Raw genomic sequence first — 26,215 nt, 5'->3', positions numbered from 1 at the left:
TAGTACGTTGACGGTAATCCGTGAAGGAACTACGTTCATGAAATCCTACTCTTTCTCTCTGTGACAATTGTTATTTTCAGTGGAGCGAAGGAGGGATTTGCAGACGATGATATGTAGGCGGTCTTCTCCGTTTAATTCGTGTTTTACTAAGTAATTGTTTTGAAAACTGGATTCAGTTGAATATTTTAGGTTGTTTCTTCATGGGAAGATTGTATGATGGATTACAGGGGGAATATAAATGCTGTTGCTGCATCATCAAGTTTCTACGTTTCAATCCTCTTTCCTATAAAAGGGCGGAACAAATGAGGACATATGACTACTACTTTCAAACTAATATCAAATGACTGCAGTTGCTGTTGACATCGTTGACAAGTGAATTACTATGCGATTTCGAATTGCAAAGTTAATCACATTTATTGTGGTTGTGCTCAATGTATTTGTTTTATATTGCATTTGGAGCTTATTTTCTAGAAATGATGTTCAAGTCATACAACTAAATAAACCATGGATTAGTACACCCTCTCCACAGACTGTGAATTACGTAGAAAATTCTTTAACAATAATAATTAGAAAGTTTGAGTCCTTTGAGAATGATATAACAAAGACTGTAGGATCTGTATTGTCTATATTGCCAAATATAACCATCTTAATAGTGAGTGATGGTCTGCCTTATCCTCCACTAGGAATATTGAACAATATAAAAAATGTTAAAGTTATAAATCTACAGTTTCAACTTGGACATTCTAATGAAGAAAGGAATCCATTATACTATGTTAGTACAGAGTATGTTTTGTTTATTCCTGATTCAACTAGAATTCTGTCTGAACATTCCTTGCATAGCATGATTTTTGAATTGAAGAAACACTCCAATAACATCATAGCAGCTCCGTTCTCAGGCACAAAGACGGTTAATTGTTTGAATATACATATGAATATTAGGGAATGGATCATACAGTATGACATAGCAGATGGTGATTTATGTGATGCTGTGAGAGGAAAGCATGCTATTTTAATAGAAAGTGTTACTCTAAAGAAACTGCCAGAAGCATTAATGCATCCTTTTCCAGATGCATTATATATCCAAACAGCAGCAACAGGTATTAAAGTGCAGTTACTGCAGAATACTTTGTTTACTGATGGCAGTTCATTGTTCAAAAGCCATCATGCACAATGGAAGGTTCAACAACTTGAACATGCTCAACAGCAACAAATGTTTCAAAACATGGGACTGAAGAAAGTGGTAAGGGAAACAGGAACTGTCGAGTGGTATGGTTGCAACAGGGATTTGCCTCGCTGTTTTGGCACCGTCGTGGATGACATGCCTCAGTATCTGTGGGAAGGGAGGTGGACACCTCCCTGTTGCTTGGCCGGATTACGCCAAACTGCTCGGCACGTATTTGCCCGTCTGGACGAGGCTGGCGTACGTTACTGGCTGGAAGGTGGCAGTCTTCTTGGTGCCATGCGGGCTGCAGATATTCTACCATGGGACTATGATGTAGACATTGGTATGTTTCGTGAAGATATAGGTCGCTGTCCATGGTTGGTACGTGCCCACACTCAATCTGTTGTTGATAATGACGGTTTTGTTTGGGAGAAAGCTTCAGAAGGTGATTTCTTCCGTGTTCAGTTTAGTCGTGTCAATCACTTGCACGTAGATATATTTCCATTTTACCAGCGCAACAATACAATGACAAAGGACACCTGGTTTCCCACCCATAAGCAAGACAGAGAATTCCCTGATCATTTCCTACATCCAATAGCAAGCATTGACTTCATAGGACAAAAAGTACCTGCGCCAAATAACATACGGGATTTTCTTGAATTTAAATTTGGAAAAGGAGTTATTGAATATCCTCAATATCCAGATCCAAAAAAAATTAAGTTTTCTGTGGGGGAAGATGTGGTTATCCAAACAATAAACTGATCAGCAACACTGTAAGACATGTATCAGTTTAAAAACAAGTTCTCTCTAGTTCAAATGTGTTTCACACAGAGAAGTATATTTAGTTTTGTTATTAAATATGGCAGACACAAAAGTATGAATGTCAAGATAACGCTATAAAAGTCTTTGTTTCATGAACAAGGCTGGAGAAAATTTCAGTTATTGAGCTGTGTGAGGCTAGTTTGTTTTATTGTGATGATACCGTTATGCAAGGTCAAATATAAATTTGTGATACTTCAGCATTATAGCCAGTTCATAAGGCAGATTTATTAACTTTTCTTGGATGCAAGATTTTTTTCTTGAAATACATCGAGTAACTCGCTTTATGTCGGTGAGAGCTTAGGTTCCCATGGCAAGAAAGGTTGTAGCACCTGACAGTCTGGTAGATATTGATTGATGTTTCAGAGGAGCTTACAGCCTGAACAAATGAAGTTCTAATGCTGATTCTTTTGTGAAAACGATTTAAAATGAAAATGTTCCTACAAAAATGAATATGATACATACATGCTCTTATTTAACTTCAGTATAAGTTACTTCTTAGTCTGCAATTTACACATTCCTTTTCATGAGACTCAGAAGTTACGAGAGTTTTGCAGAACATATTTTTGTCTTTGCCACACAGACTGCATAACTCACAGGACTTTTTTATGTACCTGGGAAGAAACTTCAAACTTTTTGTCCTTGAGGTTTGTACAATATCTTTCAAATTAGTGCATATCCATAATATTTCTGCGGAATATAAAACAAAACAAATATTTCTGTAGGTTTTAAATTTAAAATTTATTATTCTGTTACATACTTTTGTCTGATTTTAATATCTATTTTGTTTCTTATATAAAATTATTACCATCTATTGTATAATAATTACTGAGTATATTGAACATATGTGGCATAATTCTTCCAAATGATGTGCCAAATCTGTCTACAGTACATGTTAAAAACAGTGTAGTCCTTTTAACCTTGTTATCACAATATTAAACAGTAAATTCTTGGATACCACAGAATATGTACTAGATGAGTGTGTCTCAATCGCCGTATACATACTTGAGCATGTGTTTCTTACATAAAGAAATATTACAAAATATTATGTTATTCCAATGTTATTAAACTCAAATAACCTGCAGGATACTTTTTCTCATATCTTCTGGCAAAAATATGTATTTCTTGCCAGTTGTGAGGTGTTCTTGTAATCTTTGCATATCCCATCCATTTCCCATGTCTAACTGAAACAACTGAACTGTGCTGCCCTCACTTCCATGACAGTGTGGCGGCTTGTAGACACACCATTCCTGACTTACACTGGAAAGTCCATGTACAGAATATACAGTGAATTTTTTTTGTACAAAACATGTCAGTATTTTGAGGTTATGTCTGACAATTTTAACAACCTGGTAAATTAATATTATCATTAGGTTTCATACAGTAAGTATGATACAGCACAGACTTAAACTAAAGTTTTTGATAACATTCTTAAAAAGAATTATCACTTGGAACCTATTTCAGTAGCTAATAGAAGTGAAGTGACAAGATTTTAGTAGTATTTAGGTTTTCATAGCAGTGTGAGCTTATATTACGGTCATCTGTATTGTTGCTCAATGTAGCAACTTCAGGACTTTCCCCCTAAGTTTCCATGGCTTGAGTCTAATAAATAGCTTCAGGGTTTAGTTGCATCGAGTGTCAAAGGTTTATCATCATTTCAGCAAACAGTGCAGTCTTCAGGTTGAATGAAGATGTCAGAAGCAGTATCTGTTAAAATGATGGACCACATTCTACTTAATTTTTTTGTTGAACAAATTTTATGAGCATTTTTTCTTCTGTGAAGGGCTTTCTTGTATTGTCTGACGCAGTAGCTATGAAGCATTAACCTGGTCACTCCTATCTAGTGACATTGTTAAGAATGTACTTTACCTCTAGCATCATTTGCTTATTTTTAAGTATATAATGTATATTTAATCCATGTGTACTACTGTTTACATAACGAGTCACAGTGTGATGGTTGTTATAATTCCTATTAGAAAGTACCTGTTGCTTGTTACACTTATTGGAACACTCGGCATTCATTTAAGAACGTGTATTTTGTATACGTGTTTATGGAGCACAAATAAATTAATTTTGTGGAAGCATGTTAATATCCTTGCTAAGGTGTAGTTGAAAATATTATAAAGTAAGATTCATTTCGGTAATAGAAACTGTGCTATTTTTATTTTACAGCTTGCGAGTGACACACTTTGATTATATTGTAGGATTAATCTTATTTATCTTGTTTTGTAAAAATCAAAAGCATGATTTGCATTGCCATCATGATTTTATTATTACTGTCTAGCATATGATAATTACATTTTTACAGCCAGTACACACACTGTATCATTTGCGATGGCTATTAGGATTTAGAAATGAATCGGTACAATTTGTCTGCTGGCATACAAATAACATTTTCTGGGTGTGCATTTACTTAGCGCCAAGAGCTCTGGAAGTAGAAAAAATATCACTCATTCGAGAACTGCCATAAAAGTTACGTGGATTTTTCATACTGATTCTAGAAAGAATCAAGTTTATTAATAGCAGTACTTTTAAAAAGACCTTATTCTATTCTAACCTTTAGCAGACTGCTAAATCGTTAACTCCAGAGTTAACGTCTGGCCAGCAGCCCATAGTACAGAGGTTTAAATCCCTATTTCTACATGATAAACATGATAGTTACCCAAAATCTATATTTACTTCTTAGTTTTGTGGCATTAATTAATGAACCACTGTGAAATTTTGGATGGAGGTAAAATATAAACATACCTACATTGTTTACATGTTACAAATATTTGTAATCATATTTCATAAAATTTTGTTCATGCAGAGTGAACCTGATACTTGCAGACATACATACTGAAATCAACAAGTGCGTTTCACTTGTTTATAAATTATGCCAAAATTTCTTTTCAAATATCACATTTTGTTATTTCTCCCTTTCTGTGAATGCTCTTGACACCCAGAATATGCTATGATTTCTTCATAACAACTTATACATATTATTCAAATTCGTGTGTTTTTGTACATCCTAAAGAGTTTATAATACATTTAAACATTTTTCAAGTGAAATTGGTAAATGTTTTTAATCGTTAAATGTATTTGGGTAGTAATGTAAATAAGCTCAAGGATGGCACATTTTGAAAAACTTGAGTTAATGTCCATTTTAAACAAACGTAAATACCTAGTAACATGTGATGAACAGTAAAATGGTGGCTCAACATGAATGATAGAACTTGACACTTAATATAGTTCTAGAATTAAGAAAAAACATCTAGTTTCATTGACTTTAATTGTATCAAATATTGGTGCCAAATATTATAATTATATAGTTTATGTTTTAGAATAAAGTCAAAGTATTTTACACTAGTATTTTATTCAGTACCCTTATTTAGATATATTTATTGGGAATACATGTTAAATGGGTGTCATGTCACCACTACATGACATGTCCTCAGGTTAGGTTATGTATGGAGAGGACAGCCTTCAAATATGGACTGCAGATGTGAATATACTGACGGCCAGCAAAGAATGGTCCTCCGACTTTGGGAATTGGATGATGGTAAAAGATCCGTTACCACAAAAAATGTACCTTGTAACATAAAGTTACACGGGGCCTCTGGCAGACTTGTGAATGTGGTAACAAACCTTAAGAGTACCCACAAGGCAGTTCCTCAGGAAGTATTCTTCTGGACTCCATAAAGTAAAGCAAAGCCGTCCCGCTACACGCCATGTGGGTCATTTGGCGGGGAGTGGAGGGTATTCTGTATAACAGATCCCAAATGATTTCGTACTACTTCAATTTCAAATTTGAGTTTTCATTAAATACTGATTAATTTATTATGAATCTACAGGAGCAGGTGGATCTGGCAGTGGTGTCAAAGCCTGTGGTTCTCGTACCAGTGCCAGAAGTTTCTCTAATTTCATTAGCTCCAATTCTTTCTCGGTGTGAACTGGCCCTTTCTTCGGGGGTTTCACTTTCTTGCGTAGATTTGGCGATAATTTGAGAGCAGTAATGCAACCTCTGTTAATCAAAAGAATCACATTAAGGAATAATAGAAGGAGTTCTAAAGTCGTTAGAACTGTGTAACTGGTTCGGATGATCCAAAATGGGGGTTATAATCTACAAATATCAGACAGGAATCGTAATTAGCTCACACAGACTTCTGTAATAATATTCAATACAAATTATTGAGTTATTAAAATTAAATAAATAATATCGAAACATGTTAAGACAGTCATTTTTTCTAGCTGCTGTTAAAGTATATATGATGGTAAATAGACTTTGTAGAACTCTAAATTAAGCTGTATGCCAGCAATAGTCCACAGGTCACCAGATGGCAAAACATGAAGTACAGACTCGTGTCATCTACAAAACTTACCTCTCATCGCCAACAATTATGACTGGAAGTTTATGATTAAACGCTATGCGTGTCGGTTTATTCCGCTTCTTGTTCACTACAGCCTGCACGCATATAGGCCTGTACTTGTTTACGTTCAGGTCAAAGACATGAACTTTTCCATCGCTTGTTACAGCAGCAAACACAGTACTAGAATATGGGGCCCATTCGACATCTCCTACTGCACATCCCAAGTCAAACACAAAAAGTGGATCACTGGAAAAAGCAAAAAAAAAAAAAAAAAAAAAAAAAAAAGTAAATGGATGTCAAACAAAATGTATGGAGTAAAAGAAAAATTTGCCTGGTGATATTCACCCTTGTAGTTTCCGCAGCTATATAATTTCACCTCACTAGAAGAAGCAGTAGTGACAACTTGACTCATTATAGGGATGTTATGTGGACAACGAACAGTGTTCAGCGCGACATTTGTAAAATATTAATAACTATGAAAACTGCTGAGGAAATCTTGATATTACCACACTTCATGAACAATTGTTTAGTGTGTAGAAACATATTTGAAAAGCCACATATTTTGGCTCATTTAGATTCATGTCACCGCCATGGTGGTCTAGCGGTTAGAACGCTGGGTCCCAGGTTCGATTCTCGGCGGTGCCCGAATTTATAACTTGTGTCGGGCAAAGCCATGGTATAGGCAACACGGAATTTTCCTCCGGGGCTTCCCTGGTTTCTCCGTGGCATCCCAACAATTACTCACACAGAAGAAGGTAATGCAAACCACTTCTGTATCACCTGCCTAAAAAACATATGAACAGGTCCCAGTCCGAGAAAAGGATGGAAGGATCCTGTTCATAATATGTTGCCAACCTCCTGTAATACACTGAATGCATAGTTTTACCCAATGAAAATTTTCTACAATATAAAATGTTCATATGGTACAGCTTTACTGTATCAATTATTTACCTAAAACCAGAAATATTTTAACGCCTCACCTGCGTTTGTCTTCCCATATCTTTACTGTCCAATCTGCACTGCATGAAATGAATATATCAGGATAGAACTTATTATAATCCACTTTATAAACTGGCATGTGATGTGCTTCGTATGTAGCCAGGTAAATGGAGGCATACGCTGTACTGCATTTGTAAATGTTACCTTCCTCTGTGCCAACCACAAAGATAAGCTGTTCAGTGGGATGGAATGCAATGGTTGTTCCACATCCTGTAATACAAACCAAGGTACTGTAGAGCAGTGGTCCCCAATGCGACCCCCGACAAGGCCGGCGTTGTTATGGAAAAAGGTTATACTGAATAATGAAGGTCGTTCAACCATGAACATTATTAAATCAAAGCGCAGATCTTGACTTACTGACGCCCATCTTGACGATTGTTTGCGAGCAGCAACATCATCCTACACTCCCAAATTTGAAAAACTGGCCGATGAAATGCAGCGCCAAACATCGCGCTAACTTCCCACTTGAATAATAATAACTGTACTTATAAAACTACGTATTTTTGATTGCGTGATTTCTCGTATCATTAAATGTCATGTTGTTTTGTGTATTATTTGGTGTCCATATCTTATTTGTCCAGAGAAAAGAAAATTTGGCTTTGTTAATTGGTTGTTGCCTGCCACGATCTCATAATGAACTCTCAAATGTGCCCGTAGGCACAAAAAGGTTGAGGACCACTGATGTAGAGAGATGATGTTTGATGACTACATGGGGGGCACAGCCTTTTCAGTGTGCATGATCACCGAGTCGGTTACAGGGAGTCGGCAGTGGTGATATAAGTAAGTGATATTATATTTCCTCAGTGTTGTTCAAAATTTCCATTGGGTATGACACGGATAAGTTTACGCAGATCGCTGGATGTTTCTATAACACCCTTAAGTGAAGTGTACCTCTGCTAGGAAGTCAGGGGAAATCCAGACAAAAATTTCCTAGGGTTCAAGTTCCCAACAGAAAAACCATTCATAATCTAGTCAATAAAATATGAAAAACTGACATGTTAACAGAGAGGAAATTAAAACACCAACATCCACTTTTCCCCTAATGTCAGAGACTGTTTCACGCCCACACAAAAAGTAAAAATAATATTACAAATTACTGAGTTATAGAAGAAATAAAATGGATGTTAATAAATGCACCAAATGACAGATTAAGTTTTATCTAATTGTCTTAAGAATTCCCCTATTTCACTCTTTATATGCATATAGGTGTTTAACAACATTTTTCATGAAAAGAAATTCTAATGAACTGAACATGATTTCACTATATTAAATCTGTACTCTACTAAACACCTGAAAAGCCATAATTATAAAACGCTGCAAAGCGATGACCCGCATAACAAACCTGTCAGTGGAATCAGTGCTCCACTGGGCCCAGGTATGGGATCGCAGGACAGAAATAATGAAATAATTAATGTCTGCGAAAGCTCATGTTGCATAAGCACCCAGTTGTACACTTTACCATCTGCAGACACAGAGAAGAAGTTCGCCTCACCATCAGGCATATCAATTCCCCATCGAACCTGAATAAGAAGTTTTCTTTATTAAATTAACTATAAAAAGGATGGGCAAATTTGAAACATTACGTTATTCTCTTCAGTATCGCTAAATGGCATCAAGACCCAGAAGAATACTGAATTGACTTTTGCAGGTAGTATGTTTTCTGGTAAACTTCTACCATACTATACAGCACAACATCACAGAAAACAGTCATCTTCAGTTTGTTTAATTACAAATTAAAATAAAAATTCTTTGGTCCATGAAGATTAATATTATAATGGGTTCCTATTTTTGTATTACCTGCCAAACAACACCACAGTGTTTATTGGCCACTGAGTTGCTTTCATACTGTGGCATCTTTTCAGGTGAGTGGACGTCGTAAACAGCAACATTGCCATCGTATTTCCCGGTGCACACAAGATAAGGATGTACAGGATGAATATCAACGCACATCACTCCGGTTTCAGTGGTGCAGATGTAATCCGGAAACGAAGGATTCTTCAGTGTAAATAGGCAAACTGCTCCCTCAGGTTGAGGCTTCATGAAGTCAACTATAAATTATTGACCGATATTAATATGTGATGTTGAAGACGTACTGTAAGTTATTCACACCAACTAACTGCTATGGTACATGACTTACAGCATCCAAAAGCTACTGCAAAGAGATCATAGTAGCTAGGATTCCAACCCAGAGCTGTCACATTATTCTTCTTTGTCTTCTCATACACAAACTTCCAGAGAGGTAGCAACGTTCCTTCCTCATCTCGGTACTCGTCTGACGGATCTTCCCAGTATCTGTAATCTGTTTATTCATTAATATCTCCTGAATTTATACAAGTAAAGAAGATGGTTAACTAAGGGAAGCAAAGTTGCCAAAGAAGGCCTCAAAATCCCATAAAAATACCTTGTTGATTTAGGGGAGTTTTGTTTTAAAATGTCCCTCGCACACGTGGTATGAGGCAGGGGGCCAGAGTAAATCAAACCTGATTCTTGAGCTAAAATTTCAGTCGACGGATTACACATTCAACCAGAAAAATATTCATGTAAGTCACTTCAGCACAAGAGCGTGAAGAAACGGTGCTGTTGGCTTGAAATTTTTGGAGCCAAACTATACTTGGACTGGCATGAATGAGGTTTAACTCTTTCACGTCCTTCACTAGACTCGGTACGACAGTCCCAAAAATCAAGTTTTGTGATCAAATGTCAAACTGAACCTGACAGTTTTGGATTTCACATTCTTCTTCTTCCTTATTACGCTGTCTCCTTTACAGGAGGTTGGCGACATATTACGAACAGGATCCTTCCATCCTTTTCTCGGACTGGGACCTGTTCATATATGTTTTTTAAGCAGGTGATACAGAAGTGGTTTGCCATTGCCTTCTTCAGTGTGTATGGAGAAATTGGGGAAGCCCCAGAGGAAAACTCCATGTTGCCTAGACCACGGCCTTGCCCAACAAGTTATAAATTCGGGCACCGCCGGGAATCGAACCTGGGACCCCAGGATTACAAGGCCAGCGTTGGATTTCACATAAAGTAAATCAAACTGATGGGGCATCAAAACATATGGATCTGCTGAGATACAGTGACAGTGACGATGATCTATGTAATCCAAGCTAGATATTTGACTTTATATACCTTGTGCAATTTCATCGTATGTGTTTTGATTTATCATTCTTTCAAGTATTTTAATTGCCAGTAGAGTCCGTTTGGCGGTGTCTGATGTTGTTTGAAGACCCTTTCTCTTGACCTCAGTTTTCTGAGTAGGAACAATTTTGTCTTTCCTTTCTTTTTCTTTCTCCCGCAGTTGCGCTTCAAAATCTTGCTGGTACGCATCATAAATTATCCACTGCGTGACTTGTCCTGAGAAATTAGCTCGTGGAGGAGGTATGGTCTGCGTTTCAAGATTCTGAAAATTGATTAATCTTGTGTAGTTTAAACCAAGAGTGGAAAGGTACAGTTCATTTTGCAATTGCTGAGAATTAGCATACTTCATTGGCAATGATGTTCATTTGTTGCAGTTAAAAGCTGAGGTCAAGAATAAATAGAAGCTATGCATCTTTTCTTCCTGAGTGCCCCTATGGCAAATAGTGGGACAATTTTTCTTTTTCACATTTCATTGCATTCATCCATTTAAAACATTTTTAAGTTTGATTAATGTTCAACAAAATACAAGCAAGAATAATTTCTAACTTTATGTAGTGTAAATGGCTTTGAAAGAATGTCTGAGATTTTATGTTCTCATGGCAGTAAAAATTTTGTGGTCTTCTGGGTTGTAACACCATGCACCATGTTGTCTTATAAGTGATTACCAACTTCTTCTTCTATGGCTCTCCGGTCCGTATTCGGTCCATGGCCTCCTCAATTCTCCTCTTCCATTCGGTCCTCTGTTAGGTCCGTCTGTCTGAGGCTTCGATTGAGGTTTTGAAACATCTTCCTTTTTACGGTGCAGGGTTGTTAGCCTTGCGACCAACCCCCAACCTGGAGGACCAGGGTACCTGTCTTAGTCTGACCTCTCCCCTTCGACCAATCTGGCTAGGGAGGCCCTACCAGTAGCTCTTGGGGTCACTGAGGTACTCAAGCCCCACCACCACGACAAGGCGCAGGTACCATTAAGTGGGGGTGATTATCAACTGCTTGGAGGAAAAATGTACTACCTCTACCTTCGGGGATGAAGTTGACTTCAGCTGCCTACAAGACAATATGGCATCACAAACCAAAATACCACAATCAGTATTTGTGAAGGAACAGATTTGTAATTGTCAAAACCAGAACTGACTTACAAACATGTCTATCCAGTATGTATTATCGTTAAACATATTTCAGCTACTTTCAGCCATCTACAGGTAATATACATTAAAACTCATTCTATCTGTGGAAAGAACTGGTATGCAACTGGCCTATTCATAACTTTCAATGTAACTTACCCTGAAAGGATTATTATATGTAAGAGCTCCTCGCTCACAGAAATTGAACTGGTTTGTGAGCTTCTTAGAGCCTACTTTCATAAAATAAGCAGACACTTCAGGAGTTTTCTTTATTGGCACTGCTGCTTCATCTTCTGCTTCCTCCTCACCTTCTCCTTCTTCTTCTTCTATTTGTTTCTCTTTTTCATCCTTAGCAATTGGTTTTTCTTCCTCATCATGCTCTTTTTCAGTATTTTCTCTTTCTACATCATCATCTCCTTCTAAAATCTCTGCGTTCAATTCTGCAGATTGCTGTTTCTCTTCTTCATCTGCATCTCTAACTGAAAAAGAACTCTTCTTGACATATGTCCATCACAGACTTCTTAATTATATCATAATCAGATAATAGCTTCATTGCATTTAAACTGAGCCAAAATAATAGAAACTTAACCTCATATGGATTCCCATCGTGGCTCATTATGAAATGATTTCACAGACTACATTACACACAAAAGATAAAGAAGAAGGAATTCAAATCAGAATTCCTCCTTTCAATTATATAATTCCATACAGGACATTACACGACAAATAAACAAACATAAAATCCAAAATACAGACAAACAATGAGAGACAATGGAATAATTTCTCTACCACATTTCACAAGAGGATGAGATGATCTTCAAAGTGTCAGTTCTACATTGCCGCTACAACAACTAACACTTTACTGCATAACATCAACTTAAATGTTGTCATGTAATATCACAGATAATTACAGTGTAATTACAAGTTTCTGTTTGCATACGTACTTTCAAATTTTCCACCCAACTGGAATTTTGCTTCCTCTGAGTCTTTGTGGAGAACATTACCTTCAATGTCTAAGAGCAATACTGTTTGTGTAGTTGGCAGTGCAGGAATAAAACAGCCTTCTTTAAAACTGAATTCTACAATATTAGAAGGAGTCTGAGGGTTTTGTGCTGTCAACACACGTTCAATTTCTTCCTTCAGCTCCTGCACATTAAAATGTTATTCATTAATATTGGTTAACCTAAATGTATGAACAACGGTTAAAGCTCACGATTATTCAAAGATTAAAATATCTGATGGTATAAGGGATTGAAATATTGTTTATATTTAATAATTTTCCTGGTTTAAAAAAATATTTTTAAATTACATTTCAGCTGTTGTCTATTTTAGTAAACGGTGATAGTTAACTGGACATTATACATAATTTTCTTACGTGTATATAATTCAAAATTCTATTCCATAACACAATAGCACTTAAAATAATAATTGAAAAAAAATTGTTCTATTTTATCTTTACACATAGACACAAAATAGTTCAGATACCCATGCCCCTCTTCCAGAACATCAATTTCCTCACCAGGCACGTGTTTTTAATTGTTACGACAATTTTTATTTCCTTTGTTTCAAACTAGATACAACATAATTCTTTGGTTATTTTAAATTCAGTAATAACAATGATACCAACGCTTCAAACGTATCCACTTCATTGCTGCCACCCTTGGTCCTTTCAATAACAGAAAAACAGTTATACCTGATCACTGAGTTCTAATTGATCTTCAGGTTTAAGCAGCTGCTTTGATTTTGTCCACGAGTCCAATTCATCTGCTACTGCTAAATCAGATGCTGTCTTCCCAGAACCACCTTTGCCTTTCACTGCTTTTAATGCGCTCTAAAAAACAAATGTGAAAACACACACATAAATCAGATTCGACTGTTTTTCTTTGCTGGCATCTACGTGAGACGTGTGAGATTGTTGGTTCTCCTGACTGAAGATGATGTTGCTTTTCTAGGTTGTGACGCTGTGTAGACTCATAGACAGATACTATTTTGTGGTTTCTGTAAATTCTAAGAATATAAGCCTATTCAATTAAATAAAAATCCGTGTTATTTTAGATTTACAAATGATATTTGCCACATATAATGAAATGTCTTAGGAATGACAATGTTCGTCTTCTGGGTTGTGACGCTGTGTAGACTCGTAGATAGACGCCAGTGTTTTAGAGAAAAATACTGCCTCTATCTTCAGCCTGAATATGAATAATGTCAATCATGAAACAGCGTTTGGAAACTGAAGAATAAGAACAGAAATATGGAAAGTAGAAAATTATAAACCGTAACACAGAAATTAATGAAACACAAACCAAGAGCTTAAATGACACATCAAATGAGATGCATAAGGACTTAACTACAGACATTACTGACACTCTACTGAAATTTAAGGCAGTACAAAACTTACATTTTAATAAACAATATAAACCCAGTGTAGTGAGACCATGTTGGGTGTTACAGAATAGGCCTCAGGTAAAATTGGATCTTGAATTGGTGTAACAAAATCAAATTTTATTTTATGATTTGGTTTGATAATAAAGTCCAGCTTATTAAATTGTGGTCAATGAGGTCAGAGAAACTTTGAAAATGTGAGAACAACTTACAGTATTGATCCTATGAAATTTCACTTACACCTTTCACCGTTCCACTGTTTGTCATTCCTTGGATCTTCTTAAGTGGCATTTTCCCCCCTTTTCATTCCATTTTTTAACAGACTTTCAGACTACAATCATTTAAACACTGTTAAATAAATGCCTATATATTATTTCTTCGATAGTAACATTTAAACGTATTAGCAAGTATAAAATAGTTTGTTTCCGGTTGCCATAGAAACACTGACGTCTTCCATTGATTCAAATCACTGATCACCTAGTTCAATGTTATGAAAACAGGGTAGCCAATATACACCTTTGAAACGTTGGTCAAATTCTACGAAAGTACACACTGCCGCACCCCACAACAAGTTATCTTCACCTTGTGAGATAATTTTCAGTTCTGTACACACGTTTCAGATTTTACGTAACTTTCATCGGTTAATTTAAGACTGTAGGGAAGTTACTATTATCGAAGAACGTGACCCTGAGGTATATGACACGGAAACAGTTTTTACAGACCGCCATGAGAACCCTAAATCTCGATTTCAGACACCATTCCCAGATTTACATAGCAATAATACAAACCACGATAAATCTGTCAAAATTTCTTGATACATCCAACGCCTTTCCAAATGCAATAAGATAAAATAGTTTCGCTTTCAGGAGTCTGCGTGGACATAAATCTAAAGATAAGGCCTTACGCCACTGCCATAACCCCCCCCCCTCCTTTTCAAACCCAGTGTTTTCACATGTGCCTTTCTTATTGAAAGTCGACACTTATCGTATCGCATTCTCCCGACCTTGTTTATTTTTAGAGTAGGCCAACATGCTGGACGGTAAACAAAGACACTTTCATATTCCTCTATGGGAGCTTTGTTCTTTAATTAATTTGATTAGGTCTAAATGTGAGACTGGTCTTTGACCCTTCCGTGACTTTTGCGTTATGACTTCCAAGAAGTTATTTTGTGAACGTCGATAAAACAATACAACTCAACCTTTTGGATCGAAGCGATTTTTACCGGGCGTAATATACATTTGGAAGTGCCTGAGGTAAAGTTGGTAATCGACTTCCTTCAATGGCCCTCCCAGACCTAATCTTTCCTATCCCAGTTGTGGTGTGATGCATTATTTTACTCTATAAAGATTGAGTCTTCAACTAACAAATCCTATGACCCAGCCGTGTGTCTCGTGGGATTTAAATATGTTCTCATGTGACCCTCGTGGGAGCTAAGGAGTTAATGAACTTGGGGTTTCAATGAATTAAATTAGGAAAATGAAACGCTGGTAAAACACGAAGTAAACGGACAAGAAGGAAAGGAATCATGCATGCAGAATGTGGTCGCAATGCTTTTAGCTTTCATGAACAGATAAAACGTTTTCAGAGGCACAGAACCTTGCTCGGATTATTGCGTGCAATTTTCTGTACTCAAGACGACAAAGTTGCTTTGTTATTGCTAGGCAATAAGTCTCAGTCAAATAATGGGGTCGTGTTAGGTTTCAAAATACGTCGAGGATAACAGTCTCTCCTCGGCTGACTTTCTGGGAACCACACAACTTAAAACCTGAAGCAGAATTATGAACCATTTGTCGCTACGCAAACCCACGTGATGTGGATCTACAAACAAACAAACGTCTGTCTTCCTCGCCTTGAGCAAATATTCCTATTATACATACATAGTGGGACTCCGGTTAATTGGGACACATCGGGACTAGAACACTTTGGCCCAATTAAGCGAAGTTTCACGTAAAGAGTTAAAAAGGTTTATTCTCTAAGATTTGTCCCAACTAACCGGAATATTTTTCTTTCTGTTTGAATTTTTAAATTTACCCTCTTATATTTATGTATCGTATGATACGCTGGCCTTGTAATCCTGGGGTCTCGGGTTCGATTCCCGGCGGTGCCCGAATTTATAACTTGTGTTGGGCAAGGCCGTGGTCTAGGCAACACGGAGTTTTCCTCCGGGGGCTTCCCCGGTTTCTCCGTGGCATCCCAACAATTACTCCATTCACACACAGAAGAAGGCAATGGCAAACCACTTCTGGATCATCTGCCAAGAACGTATATGAACAGGTCCCAGTCCGAGAAAAGGATGGAAGGATCCTGTTCATATGGACCTGTCGTCAGACAGAACACTAAATAATAATAAGATGAGGTGGTCTAGCGGTTAGAACGCTGGCCTTGTAATCCTGGGGTCCCGGGTTCGATTCCCGGCGGTGCCCGAATTTATAACTTGTGTTGGGCAAGGCCGTGGTATAAGCAACACGGAGTTTTCCTCCGGGGGCTTCCCCGGTTTCTCCGTGGCATCCCAACAATTACTCCATTCACACACAGAAGAAGGCAATGGCAAACCACTTCTGGATCATCTGCCAAGAACGTATATGAACAGGTCCCAGTCCGAGAAAAGGATGGAAGGATCCTGTTCATATGGACCTGTCGTCAGACAGAACACTAAAAAAAAAATCGTATGATTCTCAATGTAAACAGCGTTAGCTATATTTGATTTTTGTATAATGATCAAGTGTTGTGTTTTCTTTGCGGTACGGACTGAATTCTTAAATGTTATTCAGGCCAGCTTCTGCTTTGAAGGGTTAAAAAGGACGCTAATATTGTGCAGTTAAATCCCCTGGACCACTGGAGCGTTTAGATTGTACACCCCTGGTCAACATCCTATGGTTCTTACAGCAGCAGCAGCACAAACATCTCTCGCCTCGCATTTCGTTTGACGTTTCGTAAGTCCAGGCGAAGTAATTTATTGCATTAGCATCAACATTCTGAAACACGTGGATAATGGCGCAATGATCAAGGAAGAAAATTCTCCATTGTTTGTGTTAGCATTTCCGGTCGATTTATATGCCCAAGTAGAACTGATAAGTTTGGGTCATGGCGTTAGAACGAGCGTCCGGTGACGCACGGCAGTTGGTTAGGGAAGTTTTGTTTGTTGCGAAGAGATACTCGTCAATTTGTGCGGGTAAGTCGGGAGACGTTTTGTAAATGAAAAGTGTCTTCGTACTTTGATACGACTTTGTAATAAAAAAAAAAATCATATCCATGCACGAAGTATGCGGAATTCTGGCTTTAATTCCATTGTTTCTTTCCTACTTGTCTACTCAAGTACCATTTGTTTTACTTTTAACTTCATTTAAGCCATTAAAACCCAGTGCACTGTGGGATAGATTGCAATTCTAGCCGGAAAGAAATCGAAATTTGATTTCTTTTTTAATCTGAATATTGAAAATGAAAATTCTGACAGCAAAAAGTGTGATACATTAGTTTATAATAAATATTAAGTATTTTTATGTTTAAAAAGGGCGAAATACGCCTCTAAATACGGAAAAATAATGCATGCAAGTTAAAATAGTAGAAACAAATATCACTACAATACAAATATAATCATAAAAGTTACTCTACTTTCGAATACACAACATTAATACATAAATATTTAACTCAGAGCATTATTCATGTCAGTATCCTTCATCCGAAGAGCTGTATCCTTCCTCGTCCTCATGTTTAACAATCCGATAGGCAGAATGGCAAATTCTATAATTTTTCCGCCATGAATCAGTATTTTGTGGACACTTACAGGCATGTAGTACCATGGATATAAATTAACATACAAATTTGCTGTTTCCATGGCATATTTATCAAATGCTTCAACATTAACAGGACAGGGTGCACAAAATTATAGAAAATCGGCGAATAAGATCTTCATTAATTCCAGAAATATTCGCCGATTCTTCGTGATTTTCCACTAAATGCTGAATTTTTTTCCGTTTTCCTCTATCATTACATTCTTGAAAAAGTTTTCTTCGCCTACCCCTGACCCCACTTGTCGATGGCTCATCCCTCTTACTTTATTTTATCTGCTCTACTAATGTTTCTGGCAAATTTAGATTCACGTCTAACCAGTTAGAATTCTTATCTAAAAAGAAATTCTTATTGCGGAGTCACTGTACCCACTTTTTATTAAAATTGCTACGAATATTCTTCAAAATCACTGTTAAACAGTTTCTATTTTCGGAAGAACATTCTACAATATCTAATCTTTTAAGAATATCAGCACAAAGTTCATCACAATCTGTATTTATTTTTCATAACAACGGAAATATTTCTCGGCGCGAGATTGGCGGACGTGCTCCTAATTCTGGAAAAAAAATCCACGACACTCACATTAGCAAAAACTAGCAATCGAAACAGGTCTCATCTTAAAGTGCATACTCTAATCTATATTTTCACGTGAATTTGGTCGTCACTTTCGATGACTCTAGCAACTGAAATTCTATGTGAACATCGGAAAGATGAAAAATGACCAGTAAAAAACGCCATAATTAAGTTAGCGTGCCATATGTATAAAAAGAATACACACCTTCCTCAATAATTTACATTTAAAATGTCAAAAGATTTTCCTTTCGACTGCTGCTACAAGGGTCTTGCTTCCAAGCTGTCTGGAACGTGACTACTAACATAAACATTTCTTCCTCCGTCAACACCAACAGATAAGAGAAGCTGGGGTGCCCTAGTCTTCTTTAAAACATGTATTCTTGTCATTTTCTTATAGAAGGGATCTCTATTAACAGAATCCAAGCAAAAATACTGACATATTTAAATATGACAAAAATGATTTTTTTCCGGCTAGAATCGCAATCTATCCCACTGTGCAGTGGTAACAATATTTACCATTTGCTTAAAAAAATCACAGCTCATTTTTATACAAATTTCGTATTGGTCTCAATGTAATTAAATAATATAAAGAAGTTGACCTTGTATTTTCTTTGCGGTACGGATTGAATTATGTAATACTTGAATTATTAATTCATAGGCTGCATTGCCACGTCAGCAAAATTACTCTACTGGGATATATGAGGCAGTCTTCTCTCGTATGTAAAAAAAAAACTTTGGTCGAAACGGCAGTTCTTAAACGCTGTGGCACACGGTGTTCGGAGATGTCGCAATGACGCTCCGTAGTTATCTGCAAAGAACACAGTGCCTTCACTTATAAAGTTGAACTGGCTTCCCAGCTGCAGACAGAAGAGTTTTGATTTTATTGTTTATACGGTACGATCTCTTTGGCGGTGAGTCACCCTTTCCTGTTTTCGAACCGGATAAACGACTGTCCAGTTCATGCATGAGTGAAATCAATCCAAAATGCGGTCCACAGAGACAAATGGAGGTCGTTGCGAGCCATTAATGGCACGTTTATTCTGATATCAACAATTAAGAAACCCTGCAATCACTTTGCAAATGTTCCTTCCTCAACCCATCAGGTCTGTACATCGTTGCTTTCAAACACGGGTCCATCCATTGGTAGCCTGATGTCCAGGGACTCGGGTGGCCACTGAACAGTTTCACAAGGTGACCTACTCGCTTGGAGGGCGTTGTGTTAATATAAACTATTAGGGAAACATCTGTAACCTATCCGCAAAGCGATCCAGAGAGAATAATTTCTGCAAAAGTCGTGTAATAATTATAACAGATTGGTTGCATGTGTACCTTGCTTGGATTTTTATGGGGGGGAGGGGTGAATTTTATCTCAGTCTATGATGAGGGCGGCTTTTCCTGGAACATGATTCATCCCACGTCTTGTCCATTCATTCTGCTATCATCGCCTTATCACTGTCCAAGCTTACGAAAGAGTTGACCTAGTGCGTGGTGGTTAGAATGTAAGGCTAAATTATTTTTTCTGTGACGCACATGAGCGAAACCCACAAATGACTACTGTGCATAACTCTTCAAAACCCAATGGTAACAACATAAGATTCTGAATGAGGAATTCGTACCCCTCGTCTTACGATTTTCCTCTGTCCCAAGTTAATCTCTTTAGAACCCTTTAAAATTCCACAACCGCTTCCTAACCGATGCGTTGCATTCATTATCCACAGTCATGTTAACTGTCTGACGCTGCATTAACGTAAACCAAGAATCTGGCTTTCTACGAAGAATCCCCTGGCAGGAGCGACAACTTCTCTTACACCTGTGTGTTGTACGTACGCTGAATCTGTAGGCGCTAACATCTCTGAAAGAAAAATATTCTCGTCGGTTGCAACACGTAATAAATGAGTGGACCATGTGCGATAATTGTTGGGGTAGGGCACCCCATCTGGGGACTCTACCCCATCCGCGATTAATTTTTTTTTATATTACCATTCCTGTATACGGCTTCTTAGCGTATTAACATAGGCCCGACGCTAAGAAGAACTTTGGTTTCTCGTACCTTCATTTTATTACCACGGAAGAAAAACAGGTTCTTTCCACGACGTCTCGGGTTAGATTACGAAATTTCGGAACTTTCGTATCAAAACGACAGCAGAATTCATAACGCCATGCGTTAAATTTCCGAAAAATAAACTTAAAAAGCTGTCTAGTATTCGTACTTCGACGCAGATGTTTCTGAACTGAATTGAACAGACGAGGAAGTCACTATAGAATTTACAACAAAAGGCAATAATATGTTCCAAATTCCCGAACTACACGAAACAACAATACTGGCAGTAGGTTTTTGTCATGAAACAGCGACGAAAATTTAATTGCGAACAGAAGTGTCAGTTTCTGTTTTATAAGTTGGTAATACAATGTGCGATGTATCGTAAGAGACCTACAACGTTTCCGTCTCTGTCAAGATAATATCTTTCGGAGCGTCGTGTTTCACAGTAAGCCTGTTTGTTTGTATGACGGAGCTTCGTGGGAAAGCACTTGTTGTTGTCCAGGCTTAAAATAAACTGAACGGGTGGAGAGAAACCTCTCTAAGTTGGACACTTGTGGTTCCACGATGTGTCCAACTTACAGAGGTGTCCAGGATAGAAGGACAGGGGAAAATCATCCTTTCAAATTGTGGTATAATGACAATGTGGTAATTGTAAAATATTATGGAGCCCTTCCCCCCCCCCAAAAAAGGAAATTACTGATAAGAAAAATCAAATGGGTAAATTAAATTTTTACAAATTTTGTTTTCACTTTACGTTTACCGAAAATATAATCGATTTACTTACATAATCTAACTACTGTAGGCTTGCTTGAATTAAGAATAATTTAATTATTAATTATAATAATCTTTTGAAACCAACTCTCATGGTTGCACATCACACCCCAGCCTCAATCGTACTTAGGGCATTAGCTCAACATAAGATGCCACTTATTTCTTGCAAAAAAGTCCATCACAAGACACTGCTTCTTTGCTTTTATCTTGGAATTTGTCCAACCTCTTTCTAATTTTCACCGCAATCCAAATAAAGTTTCAACCACTCCTGGTTGATTACGAGCGAAAGCATACCATTCTAATTTCTGTTAACACTGTTTAACTCAGTTGCAAGCACAGTACTGACAAAGTTAAAACTCCAGTGAGGGGTTTAACAAAAGAATAACTATACACTTCCACTGCATTCCGATGATGTGTTCAATGTCTCACACTCTCAACCATAAGCTAATCCTCAAGTAGAAGGCATTAATCAGTTAGAAATTCAAAATAACAAAATATTTACTGTAAACGTTTCCCATAAAAACATTGAAGCAAAGTGCATGCATGCACCTGTCCAACTTACAACAAAAGGGGTGACCAAGTTCCAGGATAAAGGGGTGTCCAAGATACAGAGTATTGTGGATATGTAAAATTATAGGATATTCGCCGGTTCCAATTAAAAGTGTCCAATATAGAGGGGTGTCCAGGATATAGGCGTGTCCAACTTGAGGGGTTTTACTGTACTGTCATGCAGAAAAAATGATTTAGTTGTATAAGCTAAATTATTATTACAGTGTGTGATACAGATGACGTCTGTTAATTACACACGCAAATGCGTCTCAGTTTATATCCGCATGATACCAACCGGAAATAGCTTGCAAAATGAACCCCCCAGGAGCTCCGAAAGGAGCGCTCTGCCCTAGTTTCTATAAACTGTACGCTGTCCGATAAATGAAGGCATTTTGTTGACGAAAAATCTCAACACGTTTATTAATACACTGTTAATAAGCATGTAATACGAAATCTGCTAACAATGTTTCAGGACACGTTCAGATAAGGAGACCCCCACGTAATGTTTACACGAACACTTCACCTTCCTAAGCTAAAAACACAATTCTGTTGCCATGATAAAAATTGTGATCTTGAGAAGCCGATTCCAGGAATTATTCGAGGTTTCCCGTCGTAACAATGAAATTCCAGGCGGTTTGTACGGCTTAAAGAATTAATATTTCATTCTGAACGTGTTCCAGAAATTTAATATTCTTAAAAATTTGTGGAATGAACTCATGCCTAAAGTTCGCTGGCTTCTGGACGTTTCAGAGATGCTTGATGCCTCCATCGGGGCATTGTTGTATATTGTATGTCGTTAAACAGCAGATTCAAGTTGACGTGGGCGGTAAAGAGGTGATTGGATTCACTTCCCCGTTTCAACTCACTTCAGCCCTGAAGTTGGTAGCAAAATATTTCTCCGAAACAACCCACAAGACTACACGGTGTCAACCGACAAGTTTACAGCCGACTTTTTGAGAACCTGAAATCTCTGTACGAGAGAAACTTTTCAAGAAATCGTTATAGTTCTTAATGGAAGTTAAATTTTATATTTAAAAATTTCCTTTTGTAAGATCAGCCATTCTTAATCTTATGTAATGTGATGAGGGGGTGTTTGTTAACTTAGGGGTTCTTCACATTAAGTTAGTGAGTCTGCTTCGCTACAGTGTATTTCCTTTTAATAATATACTTTTGTCCACAAATTAAGTATCTAGTTATGAAAATATAACGCTTTCAAAATTTCAAATGTGTTAAAGATCATGGCGACTCACCCTGAACGGAATGGATACTAATTTTTATGATCGCGACCCATAGGTTAAGAACTGTCTTTAGCGAACATGATTTCTTTCTTTCTTTCTTTCTCTCATTTTTTTGAATAAAACAAAAACAGCATTTCGTCGAAAGCCGTTCATGACATTTTGTCGAAACATGCGGACGTGACCTCCCAATCAAGCGTACATTTTATTAATTTTGCTTAGGAACGGATAAAAATCAAGTTTTTTAAGCTACGGGTTGATATTAAATTAGTTGCTTTGTCTGTTGGTGGGGGAAGGAAACAACCAATTGAAAGACCGCACTTCATACTTCCGACCAATAGAATTGCGCGTGACTTGCATGTCATCTAGGAGGCGGAGACCAACCAGAGAATAGTCTTCAAGGTGTCCGTTGAGGTTAGAAATCAGTTGCAAGAGCTCATTATCGGAAGTAGTTGGTTTGAATTCAACAGTCAGGTTCGTGACCACTTCAGGTTTGCTCTCTTTTATATCTGGTGTTCATATTCCAGTTTTCTTTAGTTTAAAACGTTTATCTTACAGATTTTATGGTACAAAGTGCAAGAGTTTCGTTGTGTTCGTGATTTTTTCCGCGTAAACACTAGCCAACAATGTTTCGTATCCAGTTTCCTAAAGAACTTTCGTTCAGTTGTTGTTGTGAAGAAGACATATCACAAATAGTTGATTTGAAATGGTTTGTTCATTGTTACGAGTTTACCTTCGTTTTACTTATATAACATTTGCGATGTCTTTGCTAATTGTAACCGAGGTACATATTCGACGTATCGAGATTAAGCAGATGTAATATGAAAGCGCCGTCACGTGTGTGTTCATGTTTTGGTCTGGCATTGATATTTCCCATATACGTAGCTTATAATTGTCTCTCTTTGTGGTGATGAAACAAACTTTTCTTTATGATTTCCCGTAATGATCATTCACCCCTACCAAAAACCCCACCTTATTTGATGTCATATGTTTCATTACCCACAAGGCACATCATCAGAAGATTTCATGAAGTTATTACGTTTAGTTTGAGTAACCAAGTGTTCAACTTTATCTCGTCTCGAAGATTGAATAAAACTACGCGTACTCCCGGGGGTACGCAAAATTTAATTATTTATATTATTATTTTATGGTTGACACTGAATAATCAGTAATGTAATTTAATTTATTTTCGATGTAGATTATATACTACGTATTACTTGAATTATACACCAATAACTGTGGGGGTACAAAGTTGAAGATAAATTATATCTGGGGGTACGCGAAATTTAAAAAAAAAATTATGAAAACCACTGAATAATCAGTATTGTAATTTATTTAATTGATTTTAGATGTAGATTATATGCTACGTATTACTTGAATTATACACCAATAACTTTGGGGGTACAAAGTTAAAGAGAAATTATATCTGGGGGTACGCGAACAAAAAAGCTTGACTACCACTGATATAAGGAAGCCGATTACCAACTTTACCCCAGGCACTTCCTAAACGTATTACATAATATTTTTTTACAGTTTCATTGTTTCCAGCACTCCACGCAGACAGCTTACTTGTACTGGTGACTGAAATACTTTGCGTAAAATCTGTGTTTGCTATGATTTTATGCTCTGTATTACAGGGACTGTTGCGAGGTTTTCCACGGAGAATCAGTTCGTGGCAACTTCTGAGTTCTGTTCTTACCTCACACTGGTCGAATGCTGTTCCCAACAATGATGCTTGTGAACTGATGTTATATCAACGCCTAGTGTAGTCCAGTTTCACAATGTTTTAGTTTTGTGTTGAATTCTAACAGGCGGTTCTGAGAAGTTATAGATACGTCTTATTCAGAATTCGTCAACAATGAACCAGTCTGCCTGTCAGTGTGCTTTTTACATCGTTCGAAAGACCTCTACTACAGGGAATACCATATGTAAGTATACTATTGTTTCCAAATGCGTGACTTTTTGGTTACGTGGTCGTTTATGCTGAAAGATAACCCAGTGTATGATCGGAATTAGACCCTACTCGATGGTGTTGAATGACGATTACTTAACGTTGAAAGCTGACTCTGATGATGAAACGTTAAGGACAGTCTGTTTCAATGAAGGAACACGCAATTGGCCAGGCATCGCGAGACATATGCATATTGCCTAGTTATTTACCCGGCATATGCTGTGCCCTCACGAAGTGTGGTCTTTGAACTTCCAACTGGCAAGTTGGAGCTTTTAAAAATGTTTTTTTCCTTCTAAGACGCCGCCCACAGTTTTAACGCAGAGGACGTGTATACGTTATTTTCTGGGGGTGGACGTCAGGGGTCGGCAAACGTTTGCCCTGCGGGGAAAGGTTTAAATTTTTATTTTCAAAAATGTTTTGAGTAAAAAATTGAATATGGAAATATCCGTAATAAAATTATTGCGATTCTCATCTGTTTTAGGCAGGTTCATTTCGCTGCCCGCTTTATTTGAAATGTCGTCACCTACGCAGTTAATACGTCGTGTTGAAAATGGCTGCCAACCTTTGATTTATATGTTACCGGCAATGTATGTAATAAATATATCGTAATGTTAATGTTGTTTGGTTGTGTAAATTAAAATTAATCAAAGTCGATTGGGTAAGATGTTAAGATGGAGGGAGGTTGTGCAAGATAGTCTCCTCATCAGTGTTCGTCCTAACAAATATGTGGAGTCGGCAAGTTTACGATGAATGATGGTGAAATACGTGTGACTGCATCGGGTGGCTTCTGTTCTTTGATGTCTTCGACACCAGCCGGTGAATGCGTAGTCAATCGCATATCAAGAATTTCAAGGTCAGATATCGAGAGTGCCTTGCTTAATGCCTAGTGAAAGAGTTGTATTATGCTTGGGACTAACGGTGTCTGATTTGAAACTTTCCACGAGGCTGATTACGTTTAAAGATTATCCATTTATTAATTTGAAACAAGTTCTATTTTTCACACCGATGAAACTGAAGCCGATGAATTTATGAAGGGGGGGGGGGGTAGCGACGTAGGAGGGAGGCATCGCTTCGGTTGAACATCCGGACGCCATCTTCATGTAATTTTATTAAGCTGGAGATGGAGTTTGTTGTTCCTCTGAAACGTGTGATCGCACCCTTCTGTGAACATCTTCGGTTTAAACTCTGGGTTTTCCCCAGACCGGTTAGCCCAAGTTCCAAGCATACCGCGTATTATGAACCGCGTTATGATGGATACTGGGGATATCCTGTTGAGGGAATTTCGACTAGCAAGTTTTTAACAGGCAATGTCTGGATGGATCGTGAAGAGTCT

The 26,215-nt window shown here is 37.5% G+C and overlaps 2 protein-coding genes across 2 annotated transcripts; one reads left to right on the top strand and one right to left on the bottom strand.

The window, feature by feature from the left end:
* Positions 1 to 17: 17 nt before the first annotated feature.
* On the top strand, positions 18 to 5,324 carry LOC110838586 (ribitol 5-phosphate transferase FKRP). Its single transcript, XM_022081903.2, has one exon. The coding sequence runs from the start codon at positions 383 to 385 to the stop codon at positions 1,922 to 1,924; it is 1,542 nt and encodes a 513-aa protein (XP_021937595.1). The 5' UTR covers positions 18 to 382; the 3' UTR covers positions 1,925 to 5,324.
* Positions 4,229 to 14,490, bottom strand: LOC110838585 (dynein intermediate chain 2, ciliary). Its single transcript, XM_022081902.2, has 11 exons — positions 14,214 to 14,490; positions 13,285 to 13,422; positions 12,536 to 12,737; positions 11,751 to 12,070; positions 10,462 to 10,732; positions 9,467 to 9,628; positions 9,127 to 9,377; positions 8,672 to 8,849; positions 7,311 to 7,539; positions 6,343 to 6,576; positions 4,229 to 5,984 (listed from the first exon to the last, which is right to left on the bottom strand). Exons 1-11 carry the CDS (start codon positions 14,262 to 14,264, stop codon positions 5,801 to 5,803), a joined length of 2,220 nt encoding a protein of 739 aa, XP_021937594.2. The 5' UTR covers positions 14,265 to 14,490; the 3' UTR covers positions 4,229 to 5,800.
* Positions 14,491 to 26,215: the final 11,725 nt, after the last annotated feature.

This window comes from Zootermopsis nevadensis, unplaced genomic scaffold (genome assembly GCF_977971745.1).
Source record: "Zootermopsis nevadensis isolate Lab colony 2312 unplaced genomic scaffold, Znev_1.0 Znev_ptg000015l, whole genome shotgun sequence".
Taxonomy (NCBI): Eukaryota; Metazoa; Arthropoda; class Insecta; order Blattodea; family Termopsidae; genus Zootermopsis; species Zootermopsis nevadensis.
Note: the sequence above shows the minus strand (reverse complement) of the source record. Positions and strands in the feature narration are given on the sequence as shown.